General features: G+C 47.0%; 1 protein-coding gene across 12 annotated transcripts in view; it reads left to right on the top strand.

Moving 5' to 3' along the window:
• Positions 1 to 18,621, top strand: part of Dati (zinc finger protein datilografo) — a 128,249-nt gene that overhangs the window by 107,046 nt on the left and 2,582 nt on the right. For 2 of the 12 annotated variants that reach the window (XM_076326353.1, XM_076326351.1), the window contains exons 5-11: positions 2,004 to 2,033; positions 13,825 to 13,984; positions 16,331 to 16,543; positions 16,741 to 16,863; positions 16,963 to 17,100; positions 17,552 to 17,746; positions 18,078 to 18,298. In XM_076326353.1, coding sequence (XP_076182468.1) covers positions 2,004 to 2,033; positions 13,825 to 13,984; positions 16,331 to 16,543; positions 16,741 to 16,863; positions 16,963 to 17,100; positions 17,552 to 17,746; positions 18,078 to 18,298 — 1,080 coding nt within the window. The remainder of the gene's footprint in view (positions 1 to 2,003; positions 2,034 to 13,824; positions 13,985 to 16,330; positions 16,544 to 16,740; positions 16,864 to 16,962; positions 17,101 to 17,551; positions 17,747 to 18,077; positions 18,299 to 18,621) is intronic. The other 10 variants (XM_076326360.1, XM_076326359.1, XM_076326356.1 and 7 more) reach the window with 8 other exon arrangements.

Here is an 18,621-nt window from a genome sequence, read left to right as displayed (position 1 = left end):
AAACGCTGAATCTGACCTAAACTCTGTCTCTCACTATCGTGGAATAAGTTTAACGTTCGCGAGAGAGACTCGTGTCGCGATATCGATTGCAGCGAGTAACTATTTTACATAAGAAACAATCTTTCGGAACGATTTCGCGAATCGAGAACCGAAAACTAAGGTACGTACGAGTCGAACGAAACTCGTATCTTTTTTTCTTTTCAATAAAAATTCTCAGCTTCGCAATGACCGTCGTATCGCGACGAAAAACTGTAACAACGCGAGAAAACGTTTCGAATTGTTGGTTAGAACCCGCGTTACCCGTGTTGTTCGAGAATTTTAAAATCGCTCGTGTTCCACCGAATGCCACGTTCCAACCGGTAGTCACGTCCGAACTCGTCTTGTCGCAGGATGCTTCGGATTTCTAACAAAACTAATCCTCTGTCCGAGTTTGCACGGAATGAAAACTCGAACGTACGAACGCGTCGCGGTTAATTAGAAATTTTCCGAGCTTTGGAATATCGCACAGATCGCGTAACAAAAACGTCGATTCTCAAAGTCGAGTTCGAAACGCACCTTGGTCCTCGAGTTGTCACCGGAACGCTCGGATTCCAGTCGCGGTTAATTAGAAATTTGTCGAGCTCTGGAATATCGCACAGATCGCGTAACAAAAACGTCGATTCTGAAAGTCGAGTTCGAAACGCACCTTGGTCTTCGAGTTGTCACCGGAACGCCGGATTCCAGTCGCGGTTAATTAGAAATTTTCCGAGCTCTGGATTATTGCACCGATCGCGTAAGAAAAACGTCGATTCTCAAAGTCGAGTTCGAAACGCACCTTGGTCCTCGAGTTGTCATCAGAACGCTCAGATTCCAGTCGCGGTTAATTAGAAATTTGTTGATCTCCGAAATATTGCACAGATCGCGTAAGAAAAACATCAATTCTCAAAGTCGAGTTCGAAACGCACCTTGGTCCTCGAGTTGTCACCGGAACGCTCGGATTCCAGTCGCGAAATGTTTCGTTCGTGCTCGTCGAGCAAACATGAAAACCTTTAGTTAAACGGGATTGTCGATTATTGTTCCCGCGTAGCAACAATTCTTTGATCCTTAGTTTTGCTCGACATCCACCGAATATCACTCGATTTCCTCGGTGATTATTTCACGCGCGAATCATCGTCCGAGTAAGATAACAACGAAATGTATCACTCCCCGGTTATATGAAAATTGTACAAAACCGAGTTAACTTCTATCCCAAGATGAAGAGAAAGTGAAATAGAAACGCTCTCTACCCCGGTTGGGAGTCTTTTTACTCAATTTTCTTCAAACCGGGGTCTGATGTACTCTTAAAGCGTGACTTGTTCGAATCGAGTCAACTGGATTCGATCTACGAATCGAAATTTTCTTCTCTAACGAATCTCATCAAATTTCTCATAATCGGAGTCCAAGCCCTGTATTCCATGTAACCGGGGAATGGACTGTTCTTGTTCCACGAACCGATCTTATTCTCATCTCGAACGAAACCGAGTAAATTTCACGTAACCGGGGTGTGTACCGTGCATCGATTGGACGACTCGTTGTCCCCGGTGGAATCGCGATCCACCGTATTCCGTACAACCGAGGAAAGGTTTCCATTTCACGAATCCGATCAATTTGTTCAATCTGCAACGAACTCGAGCGAATTTTGCGCAACCGGGGACCACGTGTGTCCGAAAAAATCCGTTCCCGTGGTTACCACGGCCGAAAAATTACGCTGTCCGTGTTCCTTGGAAGGCTGGTATTACACGTCCCGCGAAAGATTTTACGTCGACGACGAGACCCCGGATTGGCCGTTTTCATCGTCCTTGAAATTCCGCGAAACGCGCATAAAGCACCCGTCGAGTCTCGAAAAACGAAACGCTTGTTTTTAATATTCTTTGTGTCGAACGTGGGACGTTGGTTGGGTATTGCATCTGATTCTAAACGATATTTAACTGCCTCGAATTAATGCAAATTGATCTCCATTTCATGCTGGTCTCTCTTTGTCGCAGTGTTCCAAGTACCCATGGCAACGATTAAAGGTAAAACGATCGGGTCAATAACGGGAGAGCCCATGGGAATTCCTTTCGGGTGTAATTTCAATTCGCTTGCAAACTGTCGCTTATCCATTTTCCACGACGATCGTGTCGACGTACCGCGCGCTTTTCGGCACGGGTTCTTTTTTCTTTTCTTTTTTTTTTTCACACGGGACAGGATGATACTCCAAGGAAACTAGAAATAGGCGTTCCACGTGTCTGGTATCTGGCATTCGTTGATCAATTAATTGTAACCCCGACTCTTCGTCCTCCGTGATAGCGCCGCGACGGTCTTAAAAGCCTCGATATACGTTCACGTTGTAACGACTCACGGTGTTCCTCGATCTTATCGCTCCAGAAACGAACGTCGCGTTCGCGGCGCGCTTTATGGCTTCGCGAACCACGGTTCAAGAGTCGTCCTTCGATCGGTGCGCGTCGAACCGCGCCGTGTGCACGCGATTTTTGCATCTCCTGGCTAATTAAACGGTCCCCTGTCTCCTGCTCTCCGTTACGCGTCTCCGAAACCTCCCTCGTCGGTAAACATCGCCGCCTGGCGTTGCTCCAGAAGGACTTCGCTCTTCGTCTCTTTCGCGGCGTTAAAATAGAAAAGTGGGCCGGGCCTTTCGTAGCAGAACGCCTCGTGAATCGAACGAGGCTCTCCCGAAAACTTCTTTTCCGTGTACACAACGGTACGTTGATTCTTGCCGTTTCAGGGGAGATACATCTCCGCTAGAGGTCCCTGGGTCGCGGATCGAACGCCAGATGGCGCTATTTAAACTTTCGATCGGTCGTCTAGGCGATCGACGACTATTATTCGACGAACACGCGTCGTTTTGCATCGTTTGGCGCGGGAAAAACTTTCAAAAAGAACCGTATCGTTACGTTCTCGGTATAAAGCAAGTTGATCCTGCATTGGTCCATCTTTGAACATTTTTATATTCGTGCAAAGAGGAACACGCGTTAATTTGCATCGTTCAGCGCGGGAAAAACTTTCGAAAAGAACCGCACCGTGGCGCTCTCGGTACAAAGCAAGTTGATCCTGCATTGGTTCATCTTTGAACATTTTTATACTCATGTTTTTATCTCTTATTACTTATCTTTATACTCTTTTTATACTATTGTGTACCGGTACACGAAGAATCACTTTACGAAATCTTTACGGAATACTTTTATATACAGGGTGTACCGATCGTTACCCGTCGATTTGAATTTCGCGCTATTTTTCGAACTTAAAACTCGACGTACGTCGTAGAGGCAGATGGGAAATCAATCGTGGAAAAATACACGGTGAAAGAACGCGTGTAAATCGTTCAAGGGTATTGCGAAAAATCGCGATCTTGAACGCGCTAACGATTCGAGAAAAAAAAAAAAATAAGAAATGTTAATCGACCGGTGATGATTGGGACACCATCTGTATAGTTGTGCTTTAAGATCGAATTCCGATTAATCCAGTTGCAGGCGTTGCGAAATTCGCTGCCGTGCAAATGCACCCAATGTTTTCTATTCGCTGCGTTGCGTTTCAAAAGTATCGCGTACGTGGAAACTTTCGTTCGAATCGGTTAAAATAAACGTATCGGGTTAAAAATATAAATCGCGACAAAATCTAGAGCGCCGCCCGTGGAAAGTTCGCGCGAAATTGGCTCGACAGCCGACGCGTTCGACGAAATATTCGGAATGTTCGTTACGCGTATCGGAACTCGTTGCTGCGTAAAAATTCGTTGGATAATCTATCGAGTACATCGTTGACCCTATACGCTCGAAAGGCGGCTCTCAATCGCCGTGAAACTCGTCTTGAATCGCTAGAACATTACATCTCGCAAAAATATACAATTTCGTAACAAACTCGCGACAAGATTAATTTTAATTCCTTCACAATTATACGCAGATTACGTGCATCGAAAATCGCAATAATAGTAACAACGATAATAATTCTTTGGTCACGGACCGTTTCTTCTTCGCAAGCGTTTGAAAATGTTCGAAGATTAAATACAGAATTAACTCGTATTATTCTCAAAGCTCAACGATACAGTTTCTTTCTCGAAAGTTTTTATCGCGCAAAGTTTTGCAACGTTGCACGTATTAGATAATCGTTCGATAAAACGTGGAAACGAGGGAAAGTGCGGCCGTATCGCTGTTACCAAACCTAACCTCGCTTCGGTGTTTGGTAAATAATGGTTTCATCTTCGGATCGATAGTCTGCTATAAATTTTAAACATCGCGGCACCGTTCATAGAGTATTGTTCCTTGTACGATAGGCACACTTCGCGTTTAGGTTAAACGAATCGAAATTCACTCCTCGGTTAGACGCCATCTAGCGTTCCCACCGCGCAACAATTAAAAGTTTCCCGAGAAGGAGAAGTGGATGCGTTTCGCGTGCCTTGTTCCCCTCCAATGGCATTAATTAAGCTCTTCAGGGATACTGGGGCACGCGTGTGCGTACAGTTTTTACGTTATTTTAACGCCACGGTGCGCAACCACGCATATTTCACTCGGCTCGGTTTTATTTACATCGATTAACATATAACACGTTCCAACGAATGCAACTCGATCACGCGTATATATATATATACATACGAAACAATACAAGTATCGATAAATGGACGATTCGAGGGAATTATCTAGATACGTTTTCTTTTCCATCGTTGGCTTGTTTTTTTTTTCTCGAATCGTTAGCGCGTTCAAGATCGCGATTTTTCGCAATACGCTTAAACAATTTACACGCGTTCTTTCTCCACGATTGATTTCTCATCTGCTATAGACGATACACGTCGAGTTTCAGTTCGAAAAATAGCGCGAAATTCAAATCGACGTGTAACGATCGGTACACCCTGTATACAAAAGTATTCCGTAAAGATTTCGTAAAGTGATTCTTCATGTACCGGTACGAGTCTTCCATATTGTTTATCGCGCACCCAAAAAACAAAGATAACAAAACCGTGATACTTCTCGGCTAAAAGATTCACAAAGTTGGTAACTTTTATTCCGTTTCGTACAGAAAAGAAATCAAGAATACAAAATTACGAATCGAGAAAGAAAGGAAAAAGTATTAAACTAAAATGAGAAACGGAATCGAAAAAGTTCCACGGATGAAAAAGTTTCTCGAATCGGTCATCGACGATTCCAATTCGTTTCGACGATACGAGTGCACGCCGAACGGTGCACAATTCGAAAAAAACGAATCCTTGAATTAAAAACCAACATTCGGTGAATTTTTCGCGACGATTCCGGCGACGAATACTCGTACGCGAAAGTAAAAAGTAAAGTACCGAGCGAGTACTCGTGATTAAATTCCACGGTAACGCTACCGAGTATGATCGATGGACGACGTGGGTCGACGCGTAAACTTTTGTTTACTTCGTGCAATAATAATTCGTCCTCGAAGGGATTAACGAACCCGCGTGTACTACGGCGAAAAAAATCCAGCGGGTAAATATTCACGGGCGTTCTCCGTTCCTTCGTTTCATTTTTTTTTTTTCTTTCTTTCTCCTCCAGCCCGCGCGGTCCCCCTCGATATTAATTTTTTGCAGAGACTCCGCCTCTGCGGGCCCCTTTTTTACCCGCTCCCCCTCTCGCGCGCTTGTACACACTCTCGATCGCCGGCCGAGACCTAATGAAATCATTCCCGCGCCGATTCCGCGTCAGGGTGGGAGATTTTCTGCGCTATTGTGCGCGACGCGACCCTTCATTTTTTTCTTTCTTCTTTCCACCCCGGTCTCCTGGTACGACGAAACGCTATTGGCACAACACCCGGGAGAATCGTGTCCTCGACCCCTTTTTCACTTTTTTTTTCTTTGCTTCTCCCTTTCGAGCCGTCTTTCCGAGCTACCACGGGGGACAGGGGCTATTGGACACGCGTAACGCGCGGATTATCAGCGCGTGATACGCGACAAAAAGTACCGGGGTTAAAAAGTAACCTAGAGAGAAAAATTGGTGAAAATTTAGGGTGTTTTGGGGGTGGAGAAACACACCGATGGAAAGACAAAGTGGTTGGGTAAATTGTGGCTGTACGCTTTCTCGAGTATATTTCTTGAGCCTCTTCGCTCGTGAGATTCGCGCAGGGATTTTTCTCGCGTTTGTTTTTCTTCGAATATCGGGATCCTACTCGAAGTATCGAGGCACAGTTTCTTTCGAGCGGCGAAACGTTGCCGAGAAAGCGACGTCGGCCGAGGAACCGAGCGTAAAAGAGCAAAAGACGAATATCTTTCGCGGAGTTCGTTTGTTGCACGAAGGTTGTCTGCCGGCGAGGCTCGCGGCCTCGTTGCGGCTAAAAGAGCCAAGGAAAGGAGACGGCGGGGCAGTAGAAGAAGAAGAAGAAGAAGAAGAAGAAGGAAAAAAAAAAAAAAGGAAAAGAAAAGAGAGAGAAATAACGCGAAAAGAATTGCGCGCCGCGAGAACGACCTTCGGTCTTTATCGCTTTTGCTCCGGAGAAAAGAGACTGTCCAAGGCAATTTTTGCCAAGCTTTTATCCAGAGCCCGGAGTAGCCACTCAACGATTTTTTGAATTTAGAGATCGAATCCTCGCGAGGGAGAGGAGGGGTGGAAAACTCGGGATTTTCGATTCGATCGTTTCCTCTTCGCGTGGTGTACGATCGAACGCGGAACAGGGACGAGGAATGTCGAGAAATATTGTCAAACGCGCAATATTGCACAATATTCGAGACAAAAGTCACTCGTGCGAAATATCGGTTAAGTAACAATCGTGGAGCACGATGCGAACGATTGTGGTACACTTGAACGTTTGGAGCTTCGGGGCAGATCGTGGAGAAGATTTAAGAATGGCGACACGGTGCGAGAAAAATCGGTTGCTCGGAAGAAGGGACAATCGAAGGAAACCGTTTACTGTTGGGAAAAACTGTTTGCTGGGAAAAGATTGAAAACAGAAAGGAAAGAACAGAGTATCGATAAGAAAAGCGAGAAGGATCGTCGAGGAGTACGAGTTACCCGCGTAGAGGAAAATTGAGTACGTGGATGGTAAACATGGATGAAGTACGTCGATGGTAAATTGGAACAAAGTGGATCCAAAGTAGAAGTATCTCTAAAAGAATTTATTAATAAATTATCGACCTTCTATTCTTTACTTAAAAAGTGTACGATAGGAAATGGCGCAGGAAGCAATTTCTTCTTACTATTTTCTTTTGGAAACAAACGAAACGAGGAAGGTTGATGATCAATTTTCCAACGGTGTGTTGAAATACCTACTTTTCGTATAAATCATCGTAAAAAATACTTCTCGATAGCTACGCTCGGCGAACTCGACGTTGAAGAAAAAATTAACAACGAAACGGACCGAAAGAAACACCTCTCGAGTATCACTCTAAAAGTATTCCCTACTAAGTGTGAATTTCCTGGTTCTCAGCCAGCGAACGAACCACACTTCTGATCAAAAAATCGAAACCGAGTCTCTCGTCGAAGCGTGCTCTTCTTCGGCCATTTTTACTCCACGAAGAATCTGCACACTTTCCATCGCTGGAAACTACGAACGCGTGTTTCTTCGCGAGTGAAATGAAAAAGTTAGTTTTCGTAGCCCGACTCGTGACTACAATCACGTCCGTGTGAATAGCTACGAGTCGATCGAAGATAATCCCTTTTCCGCGTACACAAAATGGCTCCATCGAGCCCAGCGTCACGCATCGCTACGCGTGTGCTCACACCCACTTCCTTTTTACGCCACTCCCTGGTCCGGGCCTACTTTAGAGACTCGGAGAGGAGCCTCGAGCGTACAACGATCGTGACCCACCGTGGAAAAGAATGATACGGAGGGGAGCGGCGGGAACGGTGAAAACCTGGGGAAGTCCCGAAATCTGACGCGCTCGTACGAAAGGAGGGGAGACCGTGACGCGCGAGGCTGTGGGCGAGGGACTCGGTTGGGCCCGAGAGGGACCAGGAAGCGTCGAATTCGGAATAGAGGCGACCGCCGTCCGGCCGGCGGCCGGCAGGCCAGCGTCCGCGCAGAGTCGAGAGGAGATGAATCTGGTCACGGCGAATCATAAAGTCCCTCGGGGATTCGCCCACGCTGCGAGATCGCGGAGAGCGTGCACACGGAGAGAGAAGAAAAAGAGTGAGAGAGAGAGGGAGTGTAGGAGAAAAAGACAGAGAGAGAGAAGGAAAGAGAGTGTGTAGGAGAAAAAGACACAGAGAGAGAAGGAAAGAGAGCGTGTAGGAGAAAAAGACACAGAGAGAGAAGGGAAGAGAGTGTGTAGGAGAAAAAGACAGAGAGAGAAACGGAGAAACAGAGTGGGAGAGAGAGAAGGTGCATCGAGGAGGAACGGAGCCGAGAAGAAGAGAAAGAGCGCCGAGAGCAGAGGAGAGCCGAGGTATTCGCGGTGCAAAAAGCGAGGATGCAGGCAAAAAAGGAAGAGCGCAACGAAGAAACCGGTTTTTTCCAGTTGGGCCAGGTCGGGGCGTCGAACCTACGGACCGCAGCCTCCCTCCGAGAATAACTTGCATGCAGCCAGCGGACGACGACGTCGACGGCCGGCATCTTCTTCGCGGCGTCGGCTCAACCGGCTCGAGCTTGCCCCAGGTCCGGGAAGAAAGAAGGACGCCCGGGCCAAAGGCAGTTCTAAAACGTACCATCGTGGAAAGAATATGTATATATATGTATGTGTATATGTGTGTATATATACGTACGTGTACGCGTGTAGAGATTGGGCCGCAAGAGCAACGACGAGGAGGAGGAGAGTGAACGCGTGGGCGTCGGCTGGAAAAAGATAAAAAACACAAGGGGAAGCGTGTCCGTAACCGCGGGGGCAAGGACCCTCTCTAAACAGCGAACCTTTTCGCAGCCCCGGGTTTCTCGCCTCGTTTTTTCTCCCTGACATCATCCGACTCGCGCGCACACGTTGCCCCGGGTCAAGGAAGTTCGCCCGGCCGCGAGAGGAACAACAAAAGCGAGGCGAGAAAAGAAACGGAGCCTTGGCGCGTAAAATATACACCGGCGAATAAAAGAAACCGCGAAAACCGGCGACGACCTCGATGTTCCGCTTGCGGCCGCGATCATCTCGCGAGGGCCACCGCGAGCGTAAGTGTCGCGCACCGATTCTAACGACGTGCACCTCGCGGGGGAAAAAACGAATAGGAAACGGGGGAAACAAAATTTTACACGATGATCGTTTACAGTGGAAACGTGAAATCGCTGTTGGGATGTGTGCGACTCGCGAGGAAATATTCTACGAGATTGCGCTGTGCGTTCCACTGCAACGTGGGACCATTTCTTTACTTTGCTGGATAGTATTACGATCGTTGCGAGAAATATTTCGACCGCGTTCCCTTCTATGCGATAAGAGAACCTAGGATCTGTCCTGGAATCTAGGAATAATTGAGAGAAAAGATTCTACTTACTTAGAGTGTGTCCGATTCCAACGTGGGACCATTTTTTTCATTTCTGGATAGTATTACCATTGTTACGAGATATATTTCGACCGCGTTCTCCCCTACGCGATAAGAGAACCTAACATCGGTCTTGAAATCTAGAAGCAATTGAGAGAAAATATTCTACGTACTCACAGTGTGTCCAACTCCAACTCAGGACCATTTTTTTCATTTCTGGATAGTATTACGATCGTTACGAGAAATATTTCGACCATGTTCCCCCCTACACTATAAGAGAACCTAGGATCGATCCTGAAAATTAGAATTATTTGCGGGAAAATATTCTATGTACTCACAGTGTGTTCGACTACAACTCAGGACCATTTTTTTTCTTTTCTGGATAGTATTGTGATTGTTACGAGAAATATTTCGACCGCGTTCCCCCCTACGCGATAAGAGAACCTAGGATCGATCCTGAAATCTAAGAATAATTGAGAGAAAAAATTCTACTTACTTGTACAGTGTGTCCAACTCCAACTCAGGACCATTTTTTTCATTTCTAGATAGTATTACCATTGTTACGAAAAATAATTCGCCCGTGTTCCCCCCTACGCGATAAGAGAACCTAGGATCGGTCCTGCAATCTAGGAATAATTGAGAGAAAATATTCTACTTACTTACAGTGTGTCCAACTACAACTCAGGATCATTTTTTTCTTTTCTGGATAGTATTACGATCATTACGAGAAATATTTCGCCCGTGTTCCCCCCTACGCGATAAGAGAACCTAGGATCGGTCCTGGAATCTAGGAATATTTGAGAGAAAAAATTCTACTTATTTGTACAGTGTGTCCAACTCCAACTCGGGACCATTTTTTTCTTTTCTGAATAGTATTACGATTGTTACGAAAAATATTTCCCCCGCGTTCCCCTCTACACGATAAAAGCACGAAAGATCGGTACTGAAAAGTTTTCGCGAGTCGCCTGTTCAATCTCGATCCAGTAAGGACCACTGCTGACGAGTAATTTTTCCTATCGCGAGGAAAGAAGTTTCTCTCTTTCGTTGTTTTCAGTTTTTCTTAATTGAAAGAATAAGGAAACATTTATGATCGTGCGTCGAAAGATCACACGTCCGAATATTGTGAGAAAAAACATTCTATTATACATACTCGTAGCATATAAAATTCCAAACCGTGACCAAGTTTTTCTTCTCCGGAAAAGAACCACGACACTAATTTGTACACCGAAAATAAGATTTCTCTCGCAATAATCCTTTCGCTCGTAAAAAAACGAACCGTGGACGTGCAACGAATGCCGGATATAAAAATATTCAATCGTCGAATAGAATTTTATACGTTGATGCTTTATTAGAGTTTTTGAACGTTGAATCGCCTTTAATAAGGACAATCCGATAATTCGTCTTTACGACGTCAAGATCGTACGAGAAAGAAACTAATGCACAGAAGTGAAAATAAGTATACGTTACGGTACAAAGGCGGGGTACCAGTTATGCGCTGTTATTAACCCAACCTCGTTCGTAGAGAACCAACGACGTTTGTACGGGAACATTGCGACTATAGCACCAGATGTTTGCGTTTAGAGTATATTTACGACAAATGGCATCCGCGAGACGAGAAAATGTTTTCCCTCCGAAAGAAATTCGTAACGCGAGCAAAAGTGAGAAAGAATTCGTTCAAATCTTATTTTCCGTGTAAATCGACGCGAGGAAAGGGGGTACGTTAATCGCAAAAATTATTTTTGGAAAAGTTATTTTTCCTCCGAAAGAAATTCGTGATGCGAGAAAAATTGCCAAGGAAACATTGAGACATTTTCCGTGAAAATTGGCGCGAGGGAAAGGGGAATGTTAATCGAGAAAATAAGTTTGGAAAAGTTATTTTTCCTCCGAAAGAAATTCGTGATGCGAGAAAAACTGCCAAGGAAATATTGATATGTTATTTTCCGTGAAAATTGGCGCGAGGAAAAGGGGAACGTTAATCGAGAAAATAAGTTTAGAAAAATTATTTTCCCTCCGAAAGAAATTCGTGACGCGAGGAAAATTGCAAAAGAAACATCGTGATGTTCTTTTCCCGTGAAAATTGGCGCGAGAAAAAGGGGAAGGTTAACCGATGGAGGTAACAATTTTGGTAGAACGATGTCGTAGGTGGGCTACTTACCGAGACGCGATCCGTCTCTGTTGGTCGATATCTCGCGATCGCTCGCGCGATATCGCGTGAAACGTCGAAACGCGGCTCGAATATTGTTCGATTCCCCCGTTGTTGTCGAAAGTTTCATCGAAATGTTCGCGCGTGGCTTTATACGGTGCCCTCGTCGGTTCTTTATCCGTCGAGGCTAAAAAGTACGCGATCTGGCGTCGGCTCGGTGAAAGAAAGGTTCCTCGCTAAAAATACACGAGCGAAATTGTTCGCGAAAGGGGAAGAACCGTGGGGAGGTGGCTGGGGAGTAAACAGAAAGAAGAAGAGGGAATTGGCTGGCCGAAACGTAAGGTCGACGACGTCTGGTCTTATTTTAAACTGGTCCTGGCCGAGATTCGGCTCTCCTTCGTGCGCCGATCGCCTCGAGTCGCGGTTGTCCCAGGTCCGGGAAAAAAGAAGGGTACGAGTCGCCGCGGGTAGAGATAGGTCGGGTAAAGGGAGAGAGAGAGCGGGGACTAGAGAAGGACGACTCGTTCGCCGCGTTGAAAACGGAAAAGAAGAGGAAGAAAAAGGACGGGAGAAGGATGCGTTGTATCGAAGTCGGGGGCGGGGTGCAGGCAGGAAGAAAGGAACTAGGCGAGACCCCAAAACTTGGGGGTCATTGCCGTCTGGTCTCGTTTTAGCCTTTCCTTCCTCCCACCTCCTTTCGCCTCCTTCTTCTTTCCTTCCACTCTTCGTATTCTTTTTCCCGCCGTTTTAAGCACTCTTTCGAGCAAGGTTGGCCACCATGTTTTTCCTCACCGCGTGCCCCTACCGCCTCGTGTGCGTATATAACCGACCTTCGCGGGTGTGCGAGAGAGAAAAACCGAGCGACGAACAAACGGGAGAGAGAGAAAATGAAAAAAGAATTAAAAAAAAAATAATCGCGGATCGAAACCGTATACCGACACGACCGCGAAACTGTTCCTTAACGCGAGGTCACCACCGAACGACGGAGACAGATACTTTACAACGAGGACGTCGAATTTCGTTCATATCGCTTCATTTTCTTGTTTTTTTTTTTTTCCTTTTTTTTCTTTTCTTTTTTTTTGTTTACCCGTTCAAAGAATGGCCTTTGTTGCACCTAAACGCCCCCTCTCGCGTAACCGTAACCCCCGTCGTACACGCCTATACCCTTCCACAGAGAAATGAGAAACGTCACGGAAATCGCGCGGATCGATGCTTGAAACACGATAACCGCAACAGAGGCCATCGTAATTGTGTCGTAGTAGCTAGTCGTTTGTGATCTATGCTTCGCATTCCCGTTCAAATCTGTGAGGTTCGAGTACCAGAACGATCGGAAGATCCACGTAACGCGAACCACGTTCGTTCGTTTATTCGTTTCCCGATCTTTCGTCTTCCGATCGTTCCGCAGACCTTACGCTTTCAAACATTCGTCTGTCTGGGCTTTGCTTTCTCCTCTCCTCTCCTCGTGGAATAGTCCTTTCGTCTTACACACGGCCAGTTCCACAAACGACGTCTCACTGGTCGTCTCCCAGCCAACTCCACGCGCGTTAACACGAAAAACCGTTCCCGGATCCCTCCTCAGCTTCAACGCCAGTGTCCACGAGAAACAATTAATCGCGATTAACGCGTCGAACACCAGAACGATCGCTAACGTGTTCGTGGAACGTATACCACGCGCCAAGGTTCTGAACCGTTGGCACGTTCTCACGAACAGTTCCAAAGAGTTACGAAATTCCAAGATCGAGTTATCCGCCGCGACGAATCGAGATTCCAATCTCGGTTCATCCGAACCGCGGCTCTCTATCGAAGTAACGTTCTATCGAACTACTAGTTCGCGTTAGTATCAAATTGGTCAGTGAGAGCAATTTGGAAAGTTACGTGAAAATTCCACGGAAATTACTCTCGTTGCTAAACTTTGGAAAGAATGAAAAACAAAATAAATAAATAAATAAAACGATCTCGGTCTTCGAAGAGCAATGATAATCTGGCGATCGACGCGTTAAAAGAGACGAAAGGTCCTCCCAGCCCCGGAAAGTCCTATTGCCAGACACTCGAGGTGAATTCCCTTTGCAAAATGAAACTAGATAACGAATGGAAAGAAAAAAAAGAACAGATGGAAAAAATGAAAAGATAAATAAATAGTCCGTGGTGGCGGCGGCAAATCGGTGCCCTAACTCTCACTGGTCAATCGTTCTGTTCTGTGCGCTGCCTGTCCTGCGCTTCTGGTTCGCGACACTCTGTGGTGGTATTCTGTGGGTCGGCTGCTCTCTACCGGTGCGCCGCGTGTGCCTGCTTCCGGTTCCTCTTCTTCCGGACCCCGCAAAAAAGGAGTTGCAACAGCGTGTTGTGTTCCAGCAACACGTCGCCCAGATCGGCGGCCCGAACGCAACCAGCTGTCCCGTCTGCCGCAAACTCTTCCTCGGCGGCGAGGCTCTCATGGAGCACATGAAGCACACCCACAAGGACCCGAATGCCTCCGGCGTTGCCAGTAAGTATCTACGGATAATCGAGCACCCTCGATCTCGTCCGTGTCACTCTTTCTTTCTCCTTGCTTGTACGTCCCCGCGTGTACATTTGGGAAACACACCTGTCTCCTCTCTGTTCTTCGCACTAACGCTTACAACACTCTGTCTGTGACACGACTAACGCACGACCAACGCGGTAATCGAATCTTCTGCGCTTCGTCTCTCTCGGCCGCCACGGAGGGGAACGAATCATCGTAGACGACCGCGTGTAACAGCTACACGCCCGACCGAACTCGCGCCGAAAACTAGCCGACGACAACCAAACGTACAAACCGGCTCGGAGTTCGCTACGATCGCTTCCCTGAACCGTGGCCGCTCGACTTTCGCTGGGGTTACGTACTTTGTCTCCGTCCTTTCTAACACCTAACAGCTAACGAACACGTAGAGGGTATTTTCACGCGCGAATTCCTCCCGTGGAGAAAGAAAGAACCGAGATGGACGTAACGAGGGTGCCCTAATTGCGAGTGTAAGTCTAAAAAAAAAAGAATTGGGAGAGAGAAAGCGAGAGACAGAGAGGTGGAACTACCGCTCATCGAGAGACACGAACGAGGGGTGGTTCGTCCTTAGTCTTTAAGTACGTTTTACGTCCCCCCACCCCCCCAGATAACCCCAACACCCCACCTCACACCCCTCAAAACCCCATCAGAACACACCCCCACCCCCGCCCTAGACCCCAGACCCCAGACCTCAGACCCCAGACCCCCACCCAAGAAACTTGCTTTGGCGCGGGCGATATGCACACGTTGTCCTGTCACTTCTTCGTACTGTTGTTTCGCTGAAACGGAAAAAGGGGGTGTAGCACACTTAGAGCGCACTCACCGACTAATACTTGCGTTACTACTCGCTAATACAAAAAAAAAACAACCGGTGCTTCAAAAGGGTGGTGTCTCGTTCTCGTTTTGTGCGTGTTCTGTCAAGTGTGTGGGCTATATACTATACATATGTATGTGTATATATGTATATACATATATATGTACTTATATCGTATAAATACATAGAGATAGACGTACAGAGAACGATCGACGAATGCGCGGCCGCGCGCGCGACGATCGAACAGAGAATCTCTTTGCGAAATGACGCGGTGTCCCGTTTTTCGTACGCGTCGTCTCGTTTCCTCCATCGTCTTTCGAGTAACGCGTGATAAACGGCGCCTCGCACCAGAGTATCGAACCCTGGGCGTTGATACTTGCGACGAGAGAGAGAGAGCGCAACTTTCGGGTGAGCCATCTTTCGATCGTCGTCCGTTCGATCCTTCGGTGGAGATATCCGATCTCTTGGGGGAGAACGAGAGCGAGAGAAAAAAAAAGAATAATAATAATAGTAATAAGACTTGTGGAAGAGAAATGGAGAAAGGCGAGAGAAAGAACGAGGGAGAGGTTAAAAGTAAATAAATAAATAAAATAAAAACGTGCGTATGAAAAAAAAAAATATATATATTTCTTTAGAAAAGCGAGGGGAGGAAAACTGCGACTCAAAAGACAAAGGTAACGGAAATAAGTTAAGTAAAGTATAAGTATGATAAAAAAAAGGGGCAAGAGAGATTCGTCGTCGAACTTTTCTTTGTGCGTCTATGAGCGTGCGTGCGTGCGTGCGCGCGCGCGCGTACGTGCGTGTGCATCTTGGTTTTTGGGCCGACGACCTCGCTCGTGAAAGGGAGCCAGCAACGGTATGAAGCAGCGCGCGGTGCGTCCGAGGTCAGTGCTCTCCTCTGGTCCTCGGCTATCCGTGTCTGCAAGGATTCTCCCTTCGCCTTCGAGGTCGACCGGAATGTCGACGTACGTACACGCGCGTGTGTACACGCGAATGCGTGAGAAATAAGGTGGAGGAGGAGGAGGAGGAGGAGGAGGAGGAGGAGGAGGAGGAGATGGAGGAGGATGAGGAGGATGAGGATGAGGATGAGGATGAGGATGAGGATGTGGAGAAGGAGGAGGAGGAGGAGGAGGAGGAGGAGGAGAAGGATGATGATAATGATAAAGATGATGATGATGATGATGATGATGATGATTATGATGAGGATGAGGATGATGATGAGGATGATGAGGATGATGGGGATGAGGAAAAAAAAAGAGAACGAAAAAGGATGATAATGAGATAACGATGGTGATGATGTTATGATATTATATGATATGATATGATACGATACGATGCGATATGATATGATATGATATGATATGATTTGATATATGATATGATATGATATAATATGATATGATATGATATGATATGATATGATATGGAGGAGGTGGCTTTCGTTCCTTGGGAAGCTTTATCCTGCTTAGCATTGACCTTGAAATTGTGTCGCCCTATTGTTCCCTCCGCTGACTGCACAACCTCCGTTGCCGGGGTTTACCTAGCGAAGCGACGGACCGCCAACCACCCGTGTCCAGTGTGCGGAAAACACTACGTCAACGAGGGTAGTCTTAGGAAGCACCTGGCCTGCCATCCTGAGACCAGTCAGCTTAGCACAAGCCTCAGGATGTGGCCGTGCTCGGTGTGCCAAGCCGTCTTCACTCACGAGAGCGGTAAGTATACCATACTTGCTGAAACAAACCTACCGAATCTATACAATTTTCGTTCTAAACGAGGTTCCGTGGTACTTTTTACTCTTTCGTTACGAAACCGTATATTCGATCGAGCGACGCTCTTCGTTTCTACGTAGTGAGCGCGCGACGCCGACCAAATAGAACTCTATCGAGAACTGCTTTGCTTTGTTGTCAAGGTTTGTTGAGTCACATGGAGCACATGAGAATGGACCCGAAACATCAGTTTGCTGCGCAGTACGTTTTGAGCCGCGCGGCCGCCGAGAGGCGGGAGAGAGAAATCCTCGCGTCTTCGAGTCTAGGTAACGGAAGTTGTCGCACGTCGATGCCCCCCTACTTACCGTCAAACCTCGCCGTGGCGCCAACGAACGTAACGATACATACGTTATTCTCGTGTCCAGGTACGGGATTGGGTGTGTTGGGAAGCCAAACAGGCGGACCACAAAATTTGCAACAACCACCGATGTGTCCATCGCCGTCGGCTCACTCGGACAGCAGCAGCGGAAACGGAAGACTATCGTCGGCCGGTAGTGAACCTGGTACGCTCCGATCTTGTTCCTCCGTCTTCTTGCAAACGATCGTCTGGAACGATCGTTAGAGTGCCCGTGAATAATAATCTTAGAGTAACGCCCGTCTTAATACCACCTTAAGAAGCGACCTTTCATTCTTACGTAAACGACACGTTCGCTGAAATGTATCGATACCTCGTACACGCCGAGCTTCGAAACTCAACGACAGTTATTGTAGTGAACATACATACGTCTATATATATATATATATACATAATATATATACCTATATATTACACTTGATATACCTGAGAGTAAAATAAAGTACCTACGAATTCTTGTGTGAGTAATTTCCGTATCATACGAACGTTTCTTCTTTTTCTAATCGTTTGTCAACCGACCGTTTAGACCATAGTTACCGTAGTTGCGCTACTTCACACTCGGCTACGTCTCCGTCGGCCGTGTATACTAACGAGAGCAGACTTCTGCGTAGGTACCGGTTTGCTGAACAACAACAACAATAACAACAATAACAATATGGCGTCGCCGGGCCCGAGCGGCAACAAGCTCAGCGAGATGCTACGAGGGGGAAGTCAACCCGGCTCCGCGCAACAGTACCACGACGAGATGCAGTCGCAACAACAACGCATGGCGGTGATGGCCGCCGTGTCAGCGGGTAAGAATCGTCACCGATCTTCCATACGCGAATCGATGCGTAGACTGAACGCCCTCGCGATACCGACCAGGCCCGTGCAAGGACGCTCGATACCGCTTATCTGCTCGCGCGACTGCGCTCCGGGCAAAGAACAGATACGGCCGCCGGCTACGCGTTCCAATTAATTCCTCGATAAAGATTCTCGTTTACGATCGTGTTGTTGTTGCCACGGGGCAAGGATTTCTCTCATACGCGGGGACAAGAGGGACAACATCGTTCTCGCGTAGCGAACGTAACCGACCCGTACTTACGCGACCATCTTTAAAAAACCTATCTGCTTCGCGTTCGACAGGTTTGCAGAATTCGGTATCCCCGAATCTCTCACCGGTGGACATGGCGTCTCTGGCGGCGGCCATGAGAATGGGAAACAACGGTGACATGAGCGGTGGCGCCCAAGGATCCACGGGACAGCAACAACAAGGTGTGCAAGCAACCGGACCAGAACAAACGCTGAGGATGCACCAGGCGGAAGCTTTGTTGCGCACTCAGGCCGAAGCCGCGCTCAGACTGGCTGTGAGTATATCAAGCGTTCACCTCTACACCGAGTTTTCCCTTACTTCCGGTTCGGACCTCGTCGACCGTATACGCATAGGTTTGCTTCGTTAATGGTTTTGCTTCTGTCGAAATATTTACGATATTTGTAACAGTGAGCAAAGTATCGTTCGTAGGACGAGGGTGTAGAGTTTAGGATGCATTGGACATAGATGAGATGAATGTTTCAACGCGGCGTACTCGTTCACGGTCGGAAATACGTGTTATAGTGAAGTTTGTGCACGGCGTATACGCTCCACGCGGCCGAAACGCGTCGATGGTCGATCGCTAACAGTTGATACTTG

This window comes from Ptiloglossa arizonensis, chromosome 14 (assembly GCF_051014685.1).
Source record: "Ptiloglossa arizonensis isolate GNS036 chromosome 14, iyPtiAriz1_principal, whole genome shotgun sequence".
NCBI classification, from domain to species: Eukaryota; Metazoa; Arthropoda; class Insecta; order Hymenoptera; family Colletidae; genus Ptiloglossa; species Ptiloglossa arizonensis.
This window is presented reverse-complemented; position numbering and strand designations above follow the sequence as displayed.